At 43.5% G+C, this 25,828-nt stretch overlaps 1 protein-coding gene across 1 annotated transcript in view; it reads right to left on the bottom strand.

Annotated features, from left to right (window-relative positions):
- Window positions 1–1,017: 1,017 nt before the first annotated feature.
- The window catches only part of UBE2O (ubiquitin conjugating enzyme E2 O), a 141,521-nt gene continuing 116,710 nt past the window's right edge, over window positions 1,018–25,828 (bottom strand). Inside the window, exons 14-18 of the mRNA XM_082271902.1 lie at window positions 15,472–16,153; window positions 14,297–14,433; window positions 11,463–11,666; window positions 2,957–3,014; window positions 1,018–2,140 (exon numbers count right to left, since the gene is read on the bottom strand). Of these exons, the coding sequence (XP_082128028.1) occupies window positions 1,437–2,140; window positions 2,957–3,014; window positions 11,463–11,666; window positions 14,297–14,433; window positions 15,472–16,153 (1,785 nt within the window). The 3' untranslated portion in view covers window positions 1,018–1,436. The remainder of the gene's footprint in view (window positions 2,141–2,956; window positions 3,015–11,462; window positions 11,667–14,296; window positions 14,434–15,471; window positions 16,154–25,828) is intronic.

Here is a 25,828-nt window from a genome sequence, read left to right as displayed (position 1 = left end):
ATGCGGCTTAAATAAAAATACAGCGCATTCTATACATGTATTAAATAACATCACACAGCCTATGTCTAAAAGGCTCATATATTACTCATGCTCACCTTTTCGCACCTGTTTTGTGTAATCTAGACCCTTAAGTGTTACAGACACAAGGATAATTCAAGAATCATAGGGAACAAAGAAAAGCGGCAGCAGCACATCCCTCTAATATAAAGATTCACATTTGAAAGGAAAACCGGGGGATGTAAACATGCCTAAATATAAGGCAGACCAATATAAAGGGCAGGCAAGAGTTAAGGACACACTGGCCTGCACTGTCTCCATTGTTCATGGCAGTGTTATATTCATAATGCAGCTACAGTTTGCTTCATGTAGCGATCGTTTCTCATCCTTAGCTATGTCATTGATAGAAATGATGTAGCTCCCAAGTCCAAATATAACATACTAAATAGTCTTTGTCTTTTAAAATATTAAACAGAGCGGTGCCCATTGATTAACTTTGAAGACATGAGGATACAGAACAGGCTAATGTGCCAAACTAAGAATTTCAACAGAAGCATTTAACCATTCACTAACCTAGGCAACTTGCCCAATTTCGCAGAGGATAAAAGGGTTCTTTTTTTTAGCTTTATGGTATATTACTGCTAGTATATCAAAACTTAAAGAGCAGTTTAGTTCTTGGAGAAATTATATGGGGTTTACAATTATCAGAACAAGAGAACAAAGCTTATTCACTGAAAAATTACCACGTCTTGACAATGCTTGCCATTGACATAACGATGGGCCAAGTGATTCTCAGTAAGCTTAGACATTCATTCTCACAATCGCTAGTACAGGCTCTTCAAGATACACTTGCGATAATGAAATTACATCATCTATTTGAGATGCAAAAAGAACAATGCAGGATTCTCATTCACTGAAGAGTTGCATGCCCATATAACACTTCTTCAGAAGAGCTATAACCATTCAGATCTTTTCCTGACAAGTAGCACAGTCGATTTAAATGAAAGGGCTTAACCTTTCAATCAAAATACCTTTAAATAAGGCTAGATACAAGAGTGGCTACACTGCTAATTTTGCAACTCTTGAATGACCTGGGTCTAAGACATTATGCAGAGGTAAGGGATAGTTCTTCATGAGCAATAAATGATACAATTCTCTGCCCTGTAGCAGCAAGGCAGCCCCAGACATTATGCCAGGAGCAGATAATCTGGACAGAATAAATTAAGGGAACAGCAGAGCATACAGCATAATGTCAGCCATTATTTTAATCGGTTACAATCTTGTTTGGTCTCACAGCAGACACTGTGGTTAAGAAGTCTTACGTTACTCCAGACTTTTGTATGACTGGCCCTCACCAGGCAATGAAATATGGGGAAAAGAGAATGTATACGATGAAGTGTGTGGGGGAGTTGAAGAAAGCCCCACAATGCATCTGGTCTCTACAATGGTAATGTAAGCCTGGCTCCACGGGGCTCCAAGATGCCGGCTTCCAAGAGAGCAGCTTTGTATTGCGCAACAACACCTTGGATGCTTTTCACAAAGCCCTTAGACAAGGGAAACAACGGGAAGCCAATGTCAGGGAATCCTCGTTTGTCAGGCAGAAAACTACGATAGCTCTTTCTGCGTTTCTTTGGTTTCACACTTGGCTGCACTCCTCCAGTTGCCCCTCGTGGTTCCTCAGCAGGGCTACAGGTGTTACTTGAGGCCCCCTTACCCATGCCCTCCAAGTCAGAACACTGAGGAGCCTCTCCAGGTGACAGGGTGGAGGCTCCGCACCCAGAGTCGTCCAAATCCTTAGAACTTAAGGAAGGCTCTGGAGTTATTTCTTGCTCAGAGGGGCTGTAAGGTACAATGCAAGGGTGCTCCTGGCCATTAGACAACTCGCCTCCCTTTTCTACCATAGAATTGGTTTCTAGCCAGGTCTCTATCCTGTGAACTAAACGCCAGCCATTGCTTTGAAAGTGCTCCATGATCTCCTGTTGGAAGACTTCCACAGGTCTCCTCAGCATTTGAATCATAGATTGTACAACTCTGATCAGAGCCATCTCATTGTAGCAACGACTGTTCTCGTAACCTTCTTGCAGCCCACGGTCACTGTCAAAGCCAGCCTCATTGTAATAAGGCTCATTTACCAGTATAAGGCCTAGAGAGGAAAGAAAACAAAAGAAGCCAAGATTAAAGAGAAACATATTGAGAAAAAAGTTATGATTGCCATTGCTGGTCTTGTCCTACAAATTCAAGTTGCTTAGCTGTCTTCTGCTTCATACTGATGTCAGAATGCCTGATTGGCTTACATGCTTTCAGAAAGCTTTGAAACCAGTGGATCGGAAGGGCAACCATTAACATTACAATGACAGATAACTAGCATTTTTGAAATGAGAATCCTGCAGTGGCAGCTTATGTATTTTCTCAGTATAAGTTAAAAAACGCAACTCAAGGCTAATATACAGATGAATTACAGATATGAAGGCCGTTATACCTGCCAAAGGATTTGTTTTTCTGTCTGTCAAGTTCTGAGGTTTACAGTGCTCAGCCCTTTCTGGCAGGAGAGCGGACATGATCTTTCTCTGCAGTTTCCCCATTCACTTACAGATTTCCTCCACACCCCAACCCGGTGATTGGATAGTGAAAAGAGAAGCAGCAGACAGATACCAATCCCCGTACAGCTCTGCTATCTCCTATCAGCATACTCCTTGCACTGAAAGGTGCTTTATGCTGCTTCTCCCTCCCCTTCTCTGTGTTCTGCCATAAAGCGACAACAAGAAGCTAATACCAAGTCAAACTTCGGTACTCACACTGCCTGCATTTTAAAGAATACGTTTTATGATGCATTCATGTTAAAACAGAGCTGCAATAACCTGTGCATTTTAGATGTTTCTGGCGTTCAGCTTTAAGCAGAATGTGGCAAAATATTTGACTCTTGCTGCAAAAAAAAATAAGACACATGAAGTAGACTCACCTTGTATGGATATTAGTACCTGGAGAAGGCTAGATTTGCTTGTCCATCTCTCAGTTCCCTAAAGATAAAAATTAAAATATGCAGATCATATTTTCAGTTTTATCAAAGGATGTATAGAATTAAAGTCATAAAGGCTAAAGGTCTTTACCCTAATGCATTCTCTGTATTAGGGGAAAAAAACAAAAAACAAAAACCTTTCATGTTTTGCTCCCCCCTAAATACTTACCTGAGCCTGATCTCAATTGAGCACTGCACTGTGCCCAAGAACAAGAGTTGCTGCCTTTCTCTCCTCACTGGCTCAAACAGCAGTGGTAGCCATTGGCTGGGGGGGGGGGGGGGGGGGCAGGAAGAGAATCAGGGCTGTTTTGTGCAAAACCACTGCACAGAGCACATAAGCTTGTTTGGTATTTACAAAAAATAGCCAGTCACTTTAATAGTAAATTCATGCAAAGCTGATGATGCAGTTCTGGGTGTAAAGTGGGGTACACTAGTAGAAAATCTGCTGAAAATTCCCGTCCGAGGTGAAATCATACAATTTTCTGCTAGTGTGTACACAACTTTCAGCAGCCGATGCCGACATTTTCAACGAAAAAAAAAACGAGGGACAAACACCAAATTTTTATCGTCCGTCCCCAGACGATCAATTTTTGTTTAATGTGTATGCAGTACTTCCGTAAAAAAAACAGTCTGATGCTTGAATACTTGCAACCAGGGCTTGTCAGATTTGCTTTAAATCTAGCAGCCAGCTAAAAAAGTTAGGAGCCAATTTTTTTTTCACCTTTTGCCTACTGGCTACTTTCACCCTCTTCCCACCCAGGACAATTTTCAGCGCTGTCGTACATTAAAAGGCAACTGCGCGGTCATGCAATTCTGTACCCAAATTATATTTTTCGTTTTTTTTTTTTTTTAGATCGATAGAGCTTTCTTCTGGTGGTTTTTGATCACCACTGGGTTTTTTTTTTTTTGCTAAAATATATGAAAAAAAAAATTTTTTGCAAAGAAGTAATTTTTCTTCTTCATTAATGTGCAAGGATGAGCCTGCGCTGATAAGGCAACATTGATGGGCACCGATGGGGCTGCACTGATGAGGCTGCACTGATAGGGACACTGATAAGGAAACATTAATCGGGAGTGATAAGGTGGCACTGATGAGGCTACACTAATAAGGCAGCATTGATGGGTACTAATAGGAGCAATGATGCGGCTGCACTGATAAGGTAGCATTGATGAACACTAATAGGGGCACTGATAAGGCAGCATTGATGGGCACTAATGAGGCTGCACTGATAAGGCCGCATTGATGTGCACTAATATGGGTAGCGATAAGGCAGCATTAATGGGCACTAATAGGTGGCCACACTGGTTGTTCAGGGGGTAGGGGGCTCTCGGGCTGGCCAGACCCGACTCGGAGCTACAGTTGGCGCTCATCCATGGGGGGATGGGGGGACCAAGAGAATAAAAGGTTACCAGTAAAAAGGCATAAAATGTGATGAAATGGGAGTCTGGGCTTCATTACCTATGTATAGCAGGATAGCTTGTACTTACCACTTGCAGCCAGTAGGCAGAATGGTCCAAACAACAGTATGAGCTTTCTGGTGCTCAGAAAGGACGCATCTGCTTCTCCTCTTAGAAGACACTGTCTGGCTTAGTCATTCATACACAGGCTGCCAATAAGTAGGCAAAACGTGCTGAGCTATGCTAATTTTAATGTGTCATAGATGCAGCTTGGATATAGGTTTATTATACAACTAAAATATTACTTAAATCATTATATGTAAAACATGGAAACTATCTAAACCAAGTTAAAAAAACTGGATTTTTGTCTTACAGTAAAATCCTTTTCTCTGATGTTCTTTGACGGACACAGCTTCATATCTTCATTGACTGTTGAATTATGCTGCTCTCCTTAGGAGTAGGATACTAGGCAGAAAATTTTTTAAAAAAGCTTGACTACGCCCCTAGGGTAGTCCCAGGGGGTATACTCCCACTTCCTGCTTTAGGATCTCAGTTTGGTAACAAGTAGTGTCAGAAGAATACATAAACCCAACTCCACAGAGGGGTGGATGCTCTGTCCGTCAATGAACATCAGAAAAAAGGATTTTACGGTAAGACAAAAATCCAGTTCCCTTTCGTTCATTGACGGACATAGCTTCATATTTTCATTGACCATTGGGACGTCACAAATGAGTCATCATGAGGGGTGGGAAACACAGCAAAAAACAGAATTCCCAAAAAGGGCTAAACATAGCCAACCAGGTAACCAAAGAGCCCAACCAGGTACAACTGAAGCTCACCTATCAGGAAAAAAAACACCCTCAAGAGGCTGTAGCCTCTGCAACAGGGGCCTGAAAAACTTTGCAGCCAAAAGCAGCATCCGCAGATGCCAGGAGATCCGCCTTTAAAACTTTGTGAATGTGTGCACAGACGACCAGGTGGCCGCCTTGCAAACCTGGACCACTGACGCCTGACGACGGGAGGAACTAAGCGCCCTCGTAGAATGTGCCTTTACAGGGTAAGGAGGAACTTGACCCTTAATGAATAGGCTGGCACCACAGTTTGCCTGATCCATCTGGAAATGGTTGCAGCAGATACGGCCTACCCCTTAAGAGAACCATCCTTAAGGACAAATAAGGAATCTGAAGGGAAGGGGGAAGGTGTTGGTGCTGCCTGGATAAAAAAAAGTGGTCTAAAACAATATGCACAAAGTGTAATGGAATAAAAGTATGAATAAAAAGGAGAAGCGTATAATCGCTACTTAGGCTTAAGGTCTGAAAAATTATACGCAATGTGAGATGGAATGTCAAACATGCAAATAGGTAGCACAGTGATGGATACAACTAATCAAATATAAGACAATGTGAATTTCTGAATTAAATATTATGTGCAAATATGCATACAAATATATAACACAATGATGGATACAAATTAGCCAATATAAATTAATGTAAGAATATCTTAATTATATATTGAATAAATGTGCAAATGGGTATCAAAAATAAAGTGGTATATGCTCTCGTGCAATATGTGTAGTTTTGATATCATCAAATGGACGTGGTATAATGACTAAAGTGCAATATGCTGCATAAATATTATTGCACAAGTGATATTGTGAGAAACTCCACGAGATAAATGAGTGAATGGATTAATGACAGTGAATCTATAAAGATATACCAATATAAGTGATTGAGTAAATATCGAATGTATATAAAAAGTGACCAGAAAGACTGTATATAGGTTCCTATTTCAAAAATTGGATATATAATAAACGTGGTGTGGTTGAGTGACCTCCACACTATAATTAGAACCAAAATAATGGTGAGATTGTTACAAATTGATCAATAAAGTGACTTGCTATATAGGTACTCGGTTTTGTTCCAAGCAGTGTCAGAAGAATTACAACTCCACAGAGGGGTGGGTGCTGTGTCCGTCAATGAACATCAGAGAAATGGATTTTACGGTAAGTCAAAAATCACATTTTCTCTTTCGTTCATTGACAGACACAGCTCCTGATCTCCTTAACCATTGGAACGTCCCAAAGCAGTGTTAAACATGAGGGGTTGGAACAGTGAAAAGAAACTCCCAAGGCAAACTATAGCCAACCAGGTAAACAGGAGCTCAACCAAAACAACTGGAGCTCACCTGAAAAAAACAAACAATACACCCTCAAAGAGGACCAGGTCCTCTAAACAGCAGCCTGCAAAACATTGCGGCCAAAGGAAGCATCCGCAGATGCCAACACATCCACTTAATAGAACTGTGTGAAAGTGTGCACAGACGACCAGGTGGCTGCCTTGCAAACCTGCGTCACTGAGGCCTGATGACAGAAGGCCGAAGCCACTATATCTGACTCTTATTCCCCGGCTTAGCCAGATTGGATTTTCCAGAGACTGCGGATTCTTGTCCCATTTGGCCAGAATCTCCCTTGCAGGGACCTCGTATTGAAGGTAGACACCATCAGGCCCAGCATCTGCAAGTCAGGGGGGATGACCATCTGCTGGACAGCAGGAGACGAATTGCAGCCTGCAGTTTCTGGAGATTGTCCAGAGGAAGGTGCACTCTGCCTAAGTCCAGACTCAGACCCAGATAATCCAGCTTTGTGGACGGAACCAGAGCAGACTTCTAAAAATTCAGAATCCAGCCAAACTCTTCAAGCTCATATGGTGAATTCCAGGTTTTCCACCAGAGCAGTAGGAGACTCCGCTCGCAGGAGGTGGTCGTCCAAGTAGCCCAGTACAGCAATCCCCCATTGGCGTAACAATGCTAGCCCTGGGGCCAACACTTTTGTGAAGACCAGAGGATTAGAGGCGAGACCGAAGGGTAACGCCACAAACTGATAAGGCTCCTCTCCCACAGCAAAGCGAAGGAAACGCTGGAGACCGACACATATTGGAATGTGTAAGTAAGGTAAGCGTTCTTGATGTCGATAGAGGCAAGAAAGGAGAGCATCTTTTCTCCATTACATGCATCGGGGTATTTGTATCATTGGAGGCATACCTGGCTTGGAGAAGTGTGGCAGCTGGTTCCTTACTAGGACATAAGCTCTGTCGACCCTTATAGCTGTACAGCGTAGGGGTAATTTTTATCCGGTAAGTGAATACCCAAAGGGGGAGGACCGGCACTTTCTCACTGCACCGAAACGATTGCATGATTGTGCACTTTCTTCTTGGCACTCCAGCACTTTCGTGGGACCCATTTGGGACTGTTTACAACTAACCATCTATTGAAATCTTAGTGAACTATTTTATTTGGACTGGCACTTTATTCTATATATTGTTTTTATTAATACGTTTTCTACACTTCAGCTTTTTTGCACATTTTTGCAATATTGCACGGTGCACTTTAAAGAGCTCTACATTGTAGACAAACTTTTCTGTGTATTATTTAATACTGTTTTGCGCTGAGTTTACATATTTTTTGCACTTGAGAATTTTGGTTATCACCATTATTTATGAACAGCTGCATTTCGGTCTTAATTTCACTTATCATTGATAATATGCAACTTAGTTAACCACATATCTTTGCGCTGTATTTGCACTGCACTTTAGTTATCTGGTCACCACCATTTTGAACAGCTGCATTGAAGTTTACACTAGTCAAGTTGTTTTCCCTTAGCGCGGCATACACCCACCTTTCACAAGAAAATCCCCCTGATGCAGGGAAGTCCCAAACATGCAAATGGACTCCATTTTGAACTTCTGCACCCGCACAAAGCAGACCAGCACCTTGAGGTCCAGAATTGGATGCACCTTGTCTTCCTTCCTGGGGACTGTAAACAGGAAAAACCACTGAAAACGTTCCGAAGTCGGAACCGGGACCATCACCCTTTAAAGCAGGCATGTCCAACCTGCGGCCCGGAACCCCAGGCAATGCGGCCCACTGCCCCCTGACAATTGTTTTTTTGCTGGGGAGGAAGGAAGTCGGGTCGGGGGCACGTCCACAGTGGCTTCCAACTAATGGTAGGCAGAAGCTGCTTTGGAGGGGGGGGGGGGGGGGGGGGGAGGCAAGCATGTACAGTGTTTCTGACTCCTACCACCATGACCACTTCAAATCACTGAAGTGGTCATGGTGGTTAGAGTGTTCCTTTAGTATCTCTCAGAAGAAGTAAACCTCTGTATACTGATTCCATTTCATTTGATCATCCTCTAGTTGTGTTAAATTAGTGCGGGGGGTGCGGCGGCATTTTATTACTACTGTGGCCCAGAGAAGCCAAGAGGTTGGACATCCATGCTTTAAAGTAAAAGGTCTTGCACCGCCCCAAAAAGAGCATGTAAGTGGACAGGGACAGTCGCACGTTGGAAGAACCTTAGCGAAGGGAAAGAACGAAACGATCTTGTAGACGGACCGAATTACCTCGTGGACCCACTTGTCTTGTACCAGGGTAGTCCACGGGTCCGGGAACCTTGCGAAGACATCCCCCTACCCAAGAAACGGGTGAGGGCACACCTTCATGCTGAAGGGGCCTTGTCAGAGGGTCTGGGGAAGCCCACTCTGGACTTGCCAGACCAAGTTTGCTTGGATCCTCCAGTGGAGGCCCCGAAGGGCTCCGATCCCTTGTTAGTCAACCCTGAGGAAGGAAAAATGTCTTCTGAGCCGAGAACGAGGGCCCACGTCTACGACGAGGGTTCATAGCCTGCAGAAGAAAGGTACTCTGCCCCCCTGTGAGACCTTTAATGATGGCATCTAGGGTAGCATCAAACAGGCAATCTCCTTGAAAAGGGAAGATCAGTCAAGGGCCTTTTAGAAGTCTGGTCCGCAGACCAGCATTTGAGCTAAAAGACACGCCAAAGGACCACTGCTAATACAGAGCCAAGAAACTAGGGGAGCCGCATCCAAAAAGGCATCACAGATAAACTGCAGCCCCTGGACCAGTTGGTCCGCCAGCACAGCAAAATCAGGGGGGAAGCTACCCCCACCCCCCCTCCAGGTCATGGCGCAAAAGCCTAGCCCATGCGGTCAGAGTCTGCGACACCAGGGAAATGGGGAATATCGGCCTCAGTGGTGAACCAGCCAGGGAGTACATATTGCGGGCCACAGCCTTCGCCTTCCTGTCATCCTTAAAGACCTGGGGCTCTTTAACCAGAATCATGGATGCCTTGTTTAATCTGGAAACTGGAGGGTCCACCACCAGTGGAACAGTCCACTTCTTAAGAAAGGACTCCTCATACGGGTATTGCCTAGAAAATCTCTTAGGGACCCCAAAGGGGACGCTTTGGTCGTCCCCACACTTTAGTGACAATTCTGTCAAGATAGGAGGGGAAAGGGAACACCTTTTCCACTCTGGATGGCTTGTGAGTGCCAAAAGGGAACCTGTGCCTCTGTCGCAGCTGCATCCTCCATCTTTGAGGTCTCACGCACGACTACAATCAGTGTGTCCACCAGCACCTTTTAGTACATGGTTGCAGAAGTGGAGTGATCCTCCTCGCTATCTGAGGATTCAGGGAACAAGGTCGCAGACCCAGCAGAGTGACCCACATCCACAGCAGCCGAATCAGATTCAGGATCTGATGAGACAGAGGAAGGCGGCGCTTTTTTACAGCCCGCCGCCCAAAAGCCATCTCCACCTGGGTCACAAAGCACTCCAGGACCACCGTCAGTGCATCGATGGATGAATGGAACCCTGAGGGCCCCGCAGCCTCAGAGAGGGGATCAGGTGGGGAGATGTCCTTCAAAGACTCCATGAGTCACCAGGGGGACCCCACAAAAAAGTGTAAAACACTGCTAAGGTACAACCCCCCACCACTCTGGCAGCCCACCCAGTTGCCAGTCACAGAGCACCAATCGATCCTCAGCAGAGAGGGAGAGGACCCCACCAGACTCACCACCTCGCAGAAACCAGGCACCACTGCCACCAGGAGAATCTGCAATGCACGAGCAGCGATCAGGAAATGAAAGGATCCAGCAGTCAGCACTAGGGGGGTGAGGAGGGGCTCCCACCGCCAAAAACGCCACTCAGAAGGCTCCACAGACATGGCAGCTGCTGTTTTCTTTAGCAAACCACCGCAAAATGGCCGCTGGACTACACAAACATGGCCGACGTGCTTTGCAACCCAAGGCTAAAACAAAATGGCGGCCCCCCACCAGGCTCTCAGGAGGAATCCGTAGGCCTCAAGGACAGGCACAGGCAGGACGGGGGCCCCCCACCAGGTACGCCCCCCCGCACATAGATCCGGTCTGGAGATCGTCCAGTCGCTGGCGGAGCACCCCCCATCGCCAGCATAGCGCCCTGCTCCCACCCCAGGAGGTGGACCAGACCACTCACACAGCCCCAGCATAAGTGGAGGGGGGGGGAGATGAGGGGGTGCCTGATGGGAAGGAGGGGAACCCAGGGATCCGACCGTCCCATGGAGGGGCCCACGTCCACCCCAAAACCCTCCAGAGGGAGAGGGGGGACAGCTACTCACCATATCAGGCAGTCACAGCTTCAGACAGAACCCCTCGCCATCTAAATAGGGGGGCAATCAGCCAGGAAGAACGCTGGGACTCGGGCCGAGTCGTTTAACTCGCAGGCCAGACCCCGTCCAGTGGGGCTATGTCGCGGCCGACCTAGCACGGAGCTGAGGTCTGTGTGTGCTTGCTTGCCAGAATGGGGTGATCACTGGATTTAGATTATCCAGCCCGTCGCCCAGTCCGGCAGTTGATTGTAGATCTCACAGCAAAGAACCAGGAGAAAAAAAAATCTAAAAAAGGAAAAAAATCTTCCAGGACCAGAGATCCCAGCAAGGAACTAGGTCCTTACTCCTGACTAGGCATAAAAAAACTGGGTACCTATAGCAGAGAGGGAGTATACCCCCTGGGACTGCCTATAGGCATATCCAGACTTTTCTGCCTAGTGTTCTACTCCTATAGGGGGCAGTATAACCCAATGGTTATGAAGAGCAGGAGCTGTGTCCGTCAATAAATGAGAAACATGAAAATAAAATAAAAAAAAAAAAAACACTGTAGCTTTCTCTTTAAGCAGGCAGATAAATGGTAGTAAGTGAACAATCATAAAAGTCGATATAATTACCTTTCCTATCCAGGTGCCCAGCAGACTGACACACACTTTCCCATTATCATATAGGTTTGGGTTGAGTCTCCCACTGCACTGAGAAAGGTAGCGGAAGAGCGGAGGCACAGCTGGGTAGATATTGGGCAGCTGAATATCAAACAGAAATAGGCCATCCTCATACGGAGTACGTGTGGGTCCTTTTATAAATGCTGAGAAGAGGTCCTAGCGGACAAATAAAAGAAACAGGGTGCTTTTTCACTATTAGCTTAAACTGAGTAAAAAATACACACAGAAGCTTGAGAAAAGTGTATGATAATATTCCCCAATCCATGCAGATAATATATGTGACTAAAAAAATACACACAGAAGCTTGAGAAAAGAGTATGATAATATTCCCCAATCCATGCAGATTATATATGTGACTAAATATTCTGGTGGTTTACCTGAAGTGAGTTTAGTGAGCAGCACAGGGCTTGGGGTCAATGTTACTTTCCCTCAGATGCACATGATGTTAAATTTTTAATGAAATATATTAGATACTCCAGGATACAGGTGATCTACAAAGACGTATATTTTTGCATTGGAAAAATTCCTTTCCTATTAATTTATAATATTTAAAGGAAAACATTGTTCAGCGTACACTATGTCACAAAAGTGAGAACACCCCTCACATTTTTGTAAATATTTTATTCTATCTTTTCATGTGACAACACTGAAGAAATGACACTTTGCTACAATGTAAAGTAGTGAGTGTACAGGTTGTATAACAGTGTAAATTTGCTGTCCCCTCAAAATAACTCGACACACAGCCATTAATGTTTAAACCGTTGGTAACAAAAGTGAGTAAACCCCTAAGTGAAAATGTCGAAATTGAGCCCAATTAGCCATTTTCCCTCCCCAGTGTCATGTGACTCGTTAGTGTTACAAGGTCTCAGGTGTGAATGGGGAGCAGGTGTGTTAAATTTGGTGTTATCACTCTCACTATTTCATACTGGTCACTGGAAGTTCAACATGGCACCTCATGGCAAAAAAACTCTAAGGGCCTGAAAATAAGAATTGTTGCTCTACATAAAGATGGCCTAGGCTATAAGAAGATTGCAAAGACCCTGAAACTGAGCTGCAGCATGGTGGCAAGGTCCATACAGCGGTTTAACAGGACAGGTTCCACTCAGAACAGGCTTCGCCGTGGTCGACCAAAGAGGTTGAGTGCATGTGCTCAGTGTCATATCCAGAGGTTGTCTTTGGGAAATAGACGTATGAGTGCTGCCAGCATTGCTGCAGAGGTTGAAGGGGTGGGGGGTCAGCCTGTCAGTGCTCAGACCATACACCGCACACTGCATCAAATTGGTCTGCATGGCTGTCGTCCCAGAGGGAAGCCTCTTCTAAAGATGATGAACAAGAAAGCCCGCAAAATGTTTGCTGAAGACAAGCAGACTAAGGACATGGATTACTGGAACCATGTCCTGTGGTCTGATGAGACCAAGATAAACTTATTTGGTTCAGATGGTGTCAAGTGTGTGTGTGGCGGCAACCAGGTGAGGAGTACAAAGACAAGCGTGTCTTGCCTACAGTGAAGCATGGTGGTGGGAGTGTCATGGTATGGGACTGCATTAAGGCTGTTGGCACTGGGGAGCTATGAATGCCAACATGTACTGTGACATACTGAAGCAGAGCATGATCCCCTCCCTTTGGAGACTGGGCCGAAGGGCAGTATTTCAACATAAGGACCCCAAACACACCTCCAAGATGACCACTGCCTTGCTAAAGAGACTGAGGGTAAAGGTGATGGATTGGCCAAGCATGTCTCCAGACCTAATCCCCATTGAGGATCTGTGGGGCATCCTCAAAACGGAAGGTGGAGGAGCACAAGGTCTCTAACATCCACCAGCTCTGTGATGTCTTGGAGGAGTGGAAGAGGACTCCAGTGGCAACCTGTGAAGCTCTGGTGAACTCCATGCCCAAGAGGAATAAGGCAGTGCTGAAGAATAATTGTGGCCACACAAAATATTGACACTTTTGGCCCAATTTGGACATTTTCACTTAGGGGTGTACTCACTTTTGTTGCCAGCGGTTTAGACATTAATGGCTGTGTGTTGAGTTATTTTGAGGGGACAGCAAATTTACACTGTTATACAAGCTGTACACTCAGCACTTTATATTGTAGCAAAGTGTCATTTCTTCAGTGTTGTCACATGAAAAGATAATAAAATATTTATAAAAATATGAGGGGTGTACTCACTTTTGTGAGATACTGTATATTCTCTAAATTCAGCATAGAATTTCTACATAAATGAAAAACAGTTTTGTTCATTATTAAAATGCAACATATTCACTTTAGGGCAGGAAAGTTAAGGACCGCACTCTTGCCCTTCATTGCCTTCTCAGGCAGTCTGTTGACCAATAGGAGTTAAACTTAGTATTTCAAGGTATAGAGGCCTGCATGACCATTAAAAAAATGCAATGACTGAAGCCTGAATGACCAATTTCCAGGCCAAGTGGCTTCACATTGGGGGGGGTTCTGATGTTAGGCTGGAATAGTGATTTTGCGGGGGGTGGCTCCAGCAAGCAAACTACTTGCTTTTCATGGGCTCCCCCTTTTATTAATGTCAGTTTCCTTTCCCATCCCTGCTCTAAAGCTAACCAGTTACTTTTGTAACTCCAACTTGCTTTCTCTGTCCCTGTGAAAAAATGATAGGAGGGGTTGCCAAAACAACAGACAATAAAATCATAGAAGCTCCAACTCTTACCCATTTTACATATATATATATATATAAATTTAGAGGAAAGGTCATCAATGGGCAGCAGAAACAGGTCAAGAAGAAAAAGTATACTGGTAACAGGAAAGGACTTACCATTCTGTCTTCAAATGTTTTCACCATGATACCATCAGGGAGGGATGTGGCAAGCAGAGCCATCTCCTTACGGACAGTGCTAAAGAACTTCTTAGCTTCAGGGGCCTGGAACTCCAGTTTTTTGAAACTATGGCTCTCTGGGGAAAGCAGAGAGATATGCATCAGACATTTGATTTCCAAATCACTAATTAACTCTGGATCCCTTCATTTCAGATACTATATTCAATTTTATAACACGATACACATGAACCAGAACTAATGTCAATAGTGAATCTCATTTGTATCTTAAAAGGGTCTCTCTATAATATATATTTTCCTGCATATCCATTTAAGGACCCCATGTAAAAAAAAAAAAAAAGTTGATATGCCAAAAATGTACTGAGCTACTTATTTCTTGTTGTGGGCTGACAGTTGTCCTACCCTGTTTTTTGCTAAAGTGAAGAGTTCACCCCACTGTCCTCATCTCCACAACAAAGACGAGTTGTTTTGTAGTCTATGAGTATCAGGAGGTCCAATTAACCTGCTCAAGATAACACAGGAAAGCTCTGAATTTCCTGAAAAAAAAATCAACAGGTATTCTTGTTTGCACTTACTGAAGAGATAAAACACTTCTAAGGGTATACTTAAGGGCTCTTTCATGCGGCCGCTCCGATTTTTTTATTCCGCTGCGGCACTTTTTTTTTTTCACGGACACGGATGACACTTGTGTCATTCGCTCCGTAGGTCCGCATATCCTCCCATCCGTTTGCGGATGATATACGGACATAATGTATGTCTATGGGGATTGCGGATGTCAGCGGATGACACCGCTGACATCCGATTTTGCATCCGTTCCGTTTTTTAAAACGGAAGAAAAATAGAGTTCTCTTCCGTTCCAAAAAATGGAACAGAACTAAAAGGACGAAAATCGGATTTCAGCGGATAGTCATCTGCTGATATTAGCAATCCCATTGACATGCATTATGTCCGTATTTCATCCGCAAAAAAATGGGATGAAATACAGACATATGGAGCGCCCGTGTGAAAGAGCCCTAAGAGACCAAAAGGATGAAAATAAGAAGTTCATTGTTAGGGCTTACATTTACTTTCACAAAGTAATGTAAAATAAGGTCGCAGTAAGGTCACCAGTTCAATTAGATAAGTACAAATCACCCAGCAACAACACAGGCCCTTACCTGGTGCAGTCTCCAGCACAGAGAAAACCTCTCCTTTAGCGCTAGTGAATATGACTCCAGGTTTACCACCACACTGCTGGCACAGTACTGGGGTGTCACTTGGCCACTCGGAACGGACTGGTGTCTGTGCTTCCTTGTCCTCTTTATCAGCATCTGGAGCAGACTCCATCTTTTCTTCCTCTGCAATAGCCACATTATCAAGGGTCTTCTTGAGGTTCTCCTGCAGTTTCTTGATATCATCTAGGAATTTCTTTTCTCTAGTAAATTTTTCTGGCTCAGCAATGGGTGATGTTGGAGAACCAGTCAGAAGCTGCTCCACGGTCATGTTTTTCAGGCTTTCAAGAATCTTAATAGCCTCCTTAAGTTCTTTAAAGCTCTTGACAATCCCTTCTTTCTCATTCGCTTTGGCCACAAGACCTGGAACCCCCAATGCAGCTGCAGAAGCACCCTGCTCTGCCTCTTCTACTTCTGCTTGTGTTGTGGGTTCTGATGCAGCAGTTTGGTTTTGGGGTTGCTCAATTGCCTCTGCCCCAAGACGTGAGTTTTCATCCTCTGTTAAGCCATTGTCGGTCTCCCAGCTGTCACTGTCATCTTCCCATTCATCAGAGGAGGCACCACTGGAGCTGCTGCCTACAGAGTCATAGAGGGATTCTTCAATCTCTGACTCCACATTGTACAATTGCTGAGGAGGAACACAAATGTTAGTCAGGAATGAATTTGCAATACAGTATACTAGGTGAAGTATATATAAAGCCAAAATTATTTTAGCTTTAGATTCACAAGAACATAATCCCTTTCAAGTAAAGCGGTCTACTGGCAAGATTCCCCCTCTCCATTTGTTCTGGTGACCACTGTCTTCAGGACTAAAAATAATTGGAAATTACAATTATTAGAGCAGTCATGAGAAAAAGAAGGTAATCTGCCTCAGTGACAGCGAAGAGGCCATTTCCTTTTACTTTATATAGATGGCTGCTCATTTTCTGATGAATCTTAGTGACAGGAATTGAAAATAAATTTCCTAACCAGACATTGACAGCAAAAAAATATAAATATATAGAGTATAGAAGGGTTGCAAAACCTGTCAGGTTTCTAACAATTCTTTTACAGCTTTGGATATATAAGGAGAGCAATACTTTTAAAACAAATAGGCCCTTTCAATGTACTCAATAACAAGAAAATTTGATTTCTCGTCTTTAGGTATTCTTTTCCTTTGCTTTAGTCTTTAGAGGCCAAAGCCACTTTTTTTTTTTTCATTCAGCCTATATTATGATATGTATAAAATGTCACAAACAATACTGCAGTTCATTGAATATTATTGTTACTTTTTATGGCATTCATACAATCATGTGAAATAGTAAGTACACACATAAAAATTGTTGACTTATTCAACATATTTAACCAACCAAACAATAGATCTTTATTCAAACTGTGCCAAGATAAAAAGTGGAAAACTTGAGCAAATGACACATAAAACTGGTATGGTGCATTCAGTCTCAATCTAAATTTACAAAAAGGCTAACTTGTCAAATGGAAGTAGTAAGTACACCCCTACAATTACCATAATTTCAAATTGGGGCTGCACGGTATTGGGAAAAAGAGAACATTGCAATATTTCGTTTTCAACAATATATATCGCGATATTTCTCTGGGTGGAATGCAGAAGACGGATTAGGCAGAGTCTGGACTCACAGTTGTGGTAGGAGGTAGACGAACACAGCCCGACATGACATCTGTCACACACGTTCCCTTTGCCGCCCTGGAGGTAATTCTCTTGACCAAGCGGTGAACGCGGCACAGCGAACTAATCACGTGAGTAGCAGCACAGGGAACCAATCAGGAACCAAAACATGGTGTTTGCACGATCAGCACTGATTCCGACCAGCACCTGCGTTTAACCCTTTCACCCAGGTAAGTGTAGTAATCAATAGATTACTGTCACTTACAAAAAAACACAACACACAAAACCGCTGTGTTAGCAGTCAGGCCTGATCACTGCTAGCATTAGCAGTTTTTTTGGTAGCGCTTGATATATTCCTTGACAACCAGGTGCTTTTATTACCTGTGAGTCGCACCACTGTACAGGTAAATTTAGTTACCAAAATGTCTAAACGTTTGTACAGTGGTGAAGAGGCTTATAGTATACTGGCCGTGTCATCTGATAGCGATGGGGAAGCTACAATGACCGAATTTACTGTCAGTATACGAACCAGATGACAACAGCGGCTCCCTGACAGATAGTTCCGACGACAGATGGCTCCCTGTTAGACCCAGGCGTACCCGACCCCATTCTGGAGTTGTTGAGATGCAGGAATCACAGGGTGCTCGTATGGAGCAGAGTGTGGTTACTAGTGCCGCTCATTTTTCTGGCGACCTGGCAAGTACACCCTGGACCTAGTACAACCAGCACTGCAGTATTACCTGGTGACGTGGCGAGTCCCCTAAGTGCAGTTGAAGCTGGTGCGGTGGCTAGCACAAGTAGTGGCCCACAGCCACTGCGTATTCGTAGACAGGCCCGTAGAGCCCATAGTGCCCTCCCTGATGCGCTGGCATATCCCAATTGGCAACCCACTGATTCTACAGCGCCAGTACTTCCCCCCCATTCACCGCCCAACCTGGAATCCACGTGGAGACAGCTGGTTTTATACCCCTGAACTTTTATGAGCTGTTCTTAACGGAAGATCTTTACAGATCTATTGTGGATCAATCAAATTTATATGCACAACAGTTCATCGCCGCCAACCCAAATTCGCCCCTTGCCAGACAATTCGGCTGGAAACCTATAACAGTTTCCGTATTTAAAATCTTTCTGGGCCTTTCCCTCCACATGGGCATAACTAAACAGAGTGAATTGCGGCTATATTGGTCCACTAGCCCAGTTCACCATATGCGCATGTACTCTGCCTCCATGTCCAGGGGGAGATACGAGCAAATTCTGCGATTTATGCATTTCAGCGACAATGAAATCTGTCGTCCTCGGGGAGACCCTGAATACGATGGGCTCCACAAAATTAGGTCCCTCATAGACCACTTCAATCAGCGGTTTGCAGCCTTGTTTACCCCCGAACAAGTTGTCTGCGTTGACGAGTCCCTGATTAAATTTACTGGCCGCCTTGCTATGAAACAGTACCTCCCCAGCAAGATTGCCAAGTACGAGGTCAAACTGTATAAATTGTGTGACAGGGCCACAGGCTATACAGTTAGTTTCCGGGTCTATGAGGGAAAAGATAGCTGTGTGGAGCCCCCGAACTGCCCAGACTACATAGGGAGCAGCGGTAAGATTGTTTGGGACTTGGTGTCACCCTTATCTGGAAAGGGGTACCATTTGTACGTGGACAACTTACACACAAGCGTGCCACTATTTAGTCACCTTCTCGATTTACAAATTGGCGGATGTGGCACCGTGCGACCTAATCGCCGGGGCTTCCCCCAACAGCTTGTAAATTCCCGTCTTAGTAGGGGCGAGAGCCTGCTTGAAAACGGACAAATTGCTTGCGGTGAAGTGGAAGGATACACGGGATGTTTATGTTCTGTCCTCCCTTCACGCAGACACGACGATCCAAATCACTACGGCAACTGGCGTTGTGGAGAAACCCCTCTGTGTCCACGAATATAACCTTAACATGGGAGGGGTGGACCTTAACGACCAGCTTTTGGCGCCGTATTTAGTTGCCCGTAAAGCCAGACGCTGGTACAAAAAAGTGTCTGTTTACCTTTACCAATTGGCTATGCTGAACGCCTTTGTCCTATACAGGGCGTCAGGACGAACTTGATCTTTCCCGGAATTCCAGGAAGAGATCATCCTTGCCTACCTGTACCCAGGAGCCATGCCTGCCCAACTTCCCCTTCCAGATGCAGTGAGCCGGCTGCATGAGAGACATTTTTCTTATGTCCTCCCGAGTACCCCTACCCAAAGATACCCCCAAAAAAGATGTCGTGTCTGTAGCAGGCATGGATTTAGGTGTGACACCCGTTATTATTGTCCCAAATGTCCTGACCAACCTGGTCTCTGCATCGGGGAAGGTTTTGAGCGCTACCATACACTAGTGGAGTATTAGTGTAGGGTACAGCACGACACAGTGTAGGGCACACAAACACAGGGTCTCGAAGGATGTTGGATGTCCATCGACATTTTGAGAGACCCAAGCTGGAAGATCGCAGTCCCAAATCAAGACATCAAGAAACAGTTAGAAAGAAAAATAAAAGGATCCAAAAACTGTTGTTGTGTCAGTCATGTTCTTCTACTCTTCCTACTGTACTTTTTTTAATGTACTTTGTTTTTTCATTCTTTTGTGACCTGTTTCTCTTGCAGGTACTTGTCGGCTAACATGACATTGATTTTATATATTCGGACACAAACAGTGTTTGCGCTCAGCATATATGGATACCTTTGCTGATAGCAGCTGTGGTGATTTTCTGATTTCAGCACTGCAGTTAAAATCCTATTTTGGTATACGTGGATAGTGTCGTGTATACCCATCATTAAATTCAGTGGGTGGTTGTTTGGGCGGTTAATGATGAGTAATACTACGCATTATTCCTGTGCTGATTTCCGATAGGTTCTCTTTTTTCCGTTCAGCCCACAGGCTGCATGAAAAAAAAAAAAAACCTATATGCCAAACAAGGACCAGCAATGTACTGGTACGTTGCTGGACTGAGTGGTTATACCAGGATGATGCCTGCAGATTTAGGCATCATCTTGGTATCGTTTTTTACAGCCAGCGGTCGGCTTACATGTAAAAGCAATCCTAGCAGGTAATTGGCTGCTAGACTGCTTTTACATGCAGTGGGAGGGGCCGGAGGGGCCTCCCCCCCCCCACCTTCCGCAGCCTTCCGTGGTTTTTCTCGGGCTCTCCTGTCCCACCGGTTAACCCGAGAGTGCAGCCGGTGGTTCAATTATCTAACCATAGAGCTAATTGGAGATGAGAATGGCTCCAATCATCTCTATGGCCTAAGATACCGGAAGCTACGAGCATTTCATGACTTCTGTTTCGCCAGAAATAAACAGGGCCATTGGGAAATTGGGAAAGTATTTTATCACACCAATTTTGGTGTGGTCAGATGCGTTAAGGTCAGAGGAGAGATCTAGAGTCTAAAAGACCCCAATTTTTTTTAAAAAAGAGTACCTGTCACTACATATTGCTATCATAGGGGATATTTAAATTCACTGCGATAACAATAAAAATGATTAAAAAAAAAAAAAAAATTAAAGGAAAGGTGTCAAAATAACAAAAGCAAAACAAATGGCGCACGCAAGCGTTGGTCTAGTGTCATATGTAAACCGCAATTGCAGCATGCATGTGAGGTATCGCCGCGATCGCCAGATCGAGTGCAGTAATTCTTGCAGTAGACCTCCTCTAAGTCTAAAGTGGTAACCTGTAGAGACTTTTAAAGGTTTTTAAAAATGTACGTACGTTGTTGCCGCTGCGCAAGCGTGCGCAATTTTTAAAGCATGTCATGTTTGGTATCTATGTACTCGGCATAAGATCATCTTTTAAATTTTACCAAAAAAATTGGAATTATATAGTGTATTTGTGCAATAAATTTAAAAAAAAAATTATTTTTTTCGCAAAAATTGCGTTTGGAAAATCTTTGCGCAAATACCGTGTGACAAAAAAATTTGCAACATCCACCATTTTATTCTATAGGGCCTCTGCTTTAAAGAAATATATAATGTTTGGGGGTTCAAAGTAATTTTCTAGTAAAAAAAAATATTTTTTCATATAAACAAAAAAGGCACAGAAAAGGCTTGGTTTTCAAGTGGTTAGAAGAGTGGGTAAAGTGTGGATAAGATTGAGCATAAAATGCCGGGACAGTTCAAACACCCCCCAAATGACTCCTTTTTGAAAAGTAGACACCCAAAGCTATTTTCTGAGAGGCATGGTTAGTCCATGGAGTATTTTATATTTTGCCACAAGTTTAGGGAATATTATTTTTTTTTTTTGTTGTTGTTTTTTTACAGAAAGTTGTCACTAAATGATATATTGCTCACGCATGCCATGGGAATATGTGAAATGACACCCCAAAATACATTCTTTTGCTTCTCCTGAGTACAGGGATACCACATGTGTGAGACTTTTTGGGAGCCTAGCTGTGTACGCGACCCCGAAAATCAGTCTACATCATCAGGTTTTCTAATGGCGTAAATTGCTGATTTTACCCCTGACTACCTGTCACAGTTTCAGAGGCCCTGAAATTTCAAGATAGCACAAAACCCCCCCAAATGACCCCATTTTGCAAAGTAGACACTCCAAGCTATTGGCTGAGAAGCATGGTGAGTCCATGGAATAGTTTATATTTTGCCACAAGTTTCGGGGAAAATTTTTTTTTTTATTTTTTTTAATTTTTTTACACAAAGTTGTCAATAAATGACATAATGCTCACACATGCCATGGGTATATGTGAAATGACACTCCAAAATACATTCTGCTTCTTCTCCTGAGTACAAGGATACCCCATGTGTGAGACTTTTTGCCAGTCTAGCCGCGTACAGGACCCGGAAAACCAATCCGCACCTTTTGGCTTTCTAAGGGCGTAAATTGTTGATCTCACTCCTTACTACCTATTACACTTTTGAAGTCCATAAAAAGCCAAGATGGCACAAAACCCCCACTCTAATCTATTTGCTGAGAGGCATGGTGAGTATTTTGCAGCTCTCATTTTTTTGGAAAATGAAGAAAAAACAGGAAAATGCATTTTTTTTCCTCTTTTTTCAATTTCCAAAACTTTGTGACAAAAAGTGAGATCTGCAAAACACTCAACATGCGTCTCTGCAAATAGCTCAGGGTGTCTACTTCCCGAAAAGGGGTCATTTGGGGGGGGGGGTTGTGCTGTCTTGGCATTTCATGGCCTCCAAAACTGTGATAGGCAGTCAGGAGTGAAATCAACAATTTACGCTCTTGGAAAGCCTGAAGGCGATGATTGGTTTTTGGGGTCCTGTACTCGGCTAGACTGCAAAAAAGTCTCACACATGGGGTATCCCTGTACTCAGGAGAAGCAGCAGAATGTATTTTGGGGTGTCATTTCACATATATCCATGGCATGTGTGAGCAATATATCATTTACTGACAACTTTGTGTAAAAAAAAAAAATATATATATATATATATATATATATATTTCCCGGAACTTGTGGCAAAATATAAAATATTCCATGGATTCACCATGCCTCTCAGCAAATAGCTTGGGGTGTCTACTTTCCAAAATGGGGTCATTTGGGGGGGTTTTGTGCTATCTTGGAATTTTAGGGCCTCCGAAACTGTGACAGGTAGTGCAGAGGTGACATGAACAATTTACGCCATTAGAAAACCTGAGAGTGTTGATTGGCTTTTGGGGTCCTGTACACAGCTAGGCTCCCAAAAAGTCTCACACATGGGGTATCCCCATACTCAGGAGAAGCGGCAGAATGTATTTTGGGGTGTCATTCCACATATACCCATGTCATGTGTGAGAAATTTATCTTTTAGTGACAACGTTGTGTAAAAAAAAAAATTGTAATTTTCCCAAAACTTGTGGCAAAATATAAAATATTCCATGGACTCACCATGCCTCTCAGCAAACAGCTTGGGGTGTCTACTTTCCAAAATGGGGTCATTTGGGGGGGTTTTGTGGCGTCTTGACATTTCAGGGCCTCCTAAACCGTTATAGGTAGTTTGAAAATGCAATGAAAAATGTACGCCCTTTGAAATTCTGATGGTGGTGATTTGTTTTCGGGCTCCCGTACACAGCTAGGCTCCCAAAAAGTCTCACATATGTGGTATCCCTGTACTCAGGATAAGCAGCAGAATATATTTTGGGGTGTAATTACACATATACCCATGGCATGTGTGAGCAATATATCATTTCAATGACAACCTTGTGTAAAAAAAAAAAAAAAAAAAAAAAATTTTTTTTTTAGTCATTTTTCAAAACACCTGTGACAAAAAAATGAAATATTCAATGAGCTCAACATGCCTGTCAGGACATTCCTTAGGATGTCTACTTTCCAAAAAGTGGTAGTTTGGGGGGGGGGGGTTGTACTGCCCTGCCATTTTAGCACTTCATGAAATGAGATAGGCAGTCAGAAATTAAAGCTGCGTAAATTTCACTATTTACACCATAGTTTGTAGACGCTATAACTTTTGCGCAAACCAATAAAAATACACTCATTGATTTTTTTTTTGTCAAAGACATGTAGCTAAATATATTTTGGCCAAAAAAAATGACATAAATTGAGTATATTGGATATTTTTTAAAAGACAAAGTTGAAAATGTCATTTTTTTGCAAAATTTTCGCTGTTTTTTATTAATATCGCAAAAAATAAAAAGCGCAGAGGCGATCAAATACCACCAAAAGAAAGCTCTGTTTGTGGGAAAAAAGGACGTAAATTTAGTTTAGGTACAGCATTGCATGACCGTGCAATTATCAGTTAAAGTCACGAAGTGCCAAGTTGAAAAAAGGGGTCTGGTCTTTAACCTGCAAAATCCTCCGGTGGTAAAGTGGTTAATGCAGAAAGTTTTATCTAAAAAAAGTATTTTAATTTGTCAAGTAAAACAGACTTAAACTGATGTAGTATACTTTTTCTTGGCATCCAGGGTTTTAATGATCTCTGATCATAAAAGGGTAAGCCATTAAGCAATTTTATTTACCAAATATATATTTTATATCAGATAAGCCAAATAGATTCTGCAGGTGCATCAGCTAAGCTTTAACCCACAGCCAATTTTACACAGGAATTGATTGCCTCTAAAATTGTATTCCCAGATGAGCCTCCTCTTAAGCGATTCTTAAGTTCCCTTATTGCCAATATTCTTGTGCTTTTAAGGTACCCTTTCATTTTCCTTTTTTAAAACTTTAAAACAATAAAAGTCAGCATGGGCTTGTTTTAAAGATCATTTACTGTTGGTTTACATTTAGAAATAAAATGTTCAAAAAATTAAAGGAACACTATTTAATCAGAGTATAGCATCAAGTCAAATAAACTCCTGGGATATTGATCTGGTCAGTTGGGAAGCAGATGAGGTTGGTAATCCGTTTCAGCTGCTTTGGTGTCTCCCAGCAGTCTCAAGTGCATGGAGGAGATTCCAGGAGACAGGCAGTTACTCAAGGAGAGCTGGGCGGGGCTGTAGAAGGTCCTTTACAAATCAACAGGACTGGTATCTGTTCCTTTGTGCAAGAAGGAACAGGATGAGCACTGACGGAGCCCTACAAAATGACCTCCAGCAGATCACTGGTGTCATGTCTCTGACCAAACAATCAGAAACTGATTTCATGAGGGTGGCCTGATGTCCTCTAGTGGGCTCTGTGCTCACTGCCCGGCACCGTGGAGCTCCACTGCCATTAGCGATTAAACACCAGAATTGGCAGGTCCACCACTGGCGCCCTGTGCTTTTCACAGATGAGAGCAAGTTCACCCTGAGCACATGTGAAAAACATGAACAGGTCTGAAGAAGCTGTGGATAATGTTAAGCTGCCTGTAACATCATTCAGCATGACTGGTTTGGTGGTGGGTCAGTGATGGTCTGGGGAGGCATATCCAAGGAGGGACACACAGACCTCTACAGGTTAAGACAATGGCAGCCTGACTGCCATTAGGTATTGGGATGAAATCCTTGGACCCATTGTCAGACCTTTCGCTTGTACAGTGAGTGGGTCCTGGGTTCCTCCTGGTGCACGACAATGCCCGGCCTCATGTGCCGAGTGTATGCAGCTAGTTCCTGGAGGATGAGGGAATTGATACCATTGAATGCCCCCCCCCCCCCCCACTCTCCTGACCTAAATCCAATAGAACACCTCTGGGACATGTTTCGGTCTATCCAATGCCACCAGGTTGCACCTTATTTAGTTCAGGAGCTCAGTGATGCCCTGGTCCAGATCTGGGAGGAAATAACCCAGGACGCCATCCGTTGTCATTAGGAGCATGCCCTGACCTGGTCAGGCATGCATATAAGCATGTGGGGGCCATACAAACTACTGAGTACCATTTTGAGTTGCTTCAATTAAATTTCAGCAAAATGGACTAGACAGCTGCATCATTTTTTCACTTTGATTTTCGGGGCGTCTTGGAAATTAGCTCTCTGTAGGTTGATCATTTTTAATTTCCATCAAACAATGTAGCATACTTTTGTTTCTAACATATTACCCAGTCCATTTCCAGCATATTTTCCCCACTGAGATCTAATGTGTTTTCAAAGTGTTTCTTTAAATTTTTTTGAGCAGTATACATAACGGCTTATAACCAGGCAACAGATTCACTTTATGTGTAGGACACTGAAAAAACAAAATGCAGTTTTTACTTGTACGTGGAATGTATTGTTCTGTAGCACCACTACTTTAGCGGTCTTAGAATGTTCTCCTTATTCAAAACCTTTCATCATAGATT

Source organism: Pelophylax lessonae, assembly GCF_965119305.1.
Source record: "Pelophylax lessonae genome assembly, chromosome: 11".
In the NCBI taxonomy this organism is placed as follows: Eukaryota; Metazoa; Chordata; class Amphibia; order Anura; family Ranidae; genus Pelophylax; species Pelophylax lessonae.
Note: the sequence above shows the minus strand (reverse complement) of the source record. Positions and strands in the feature narration are given on the sequence as shown.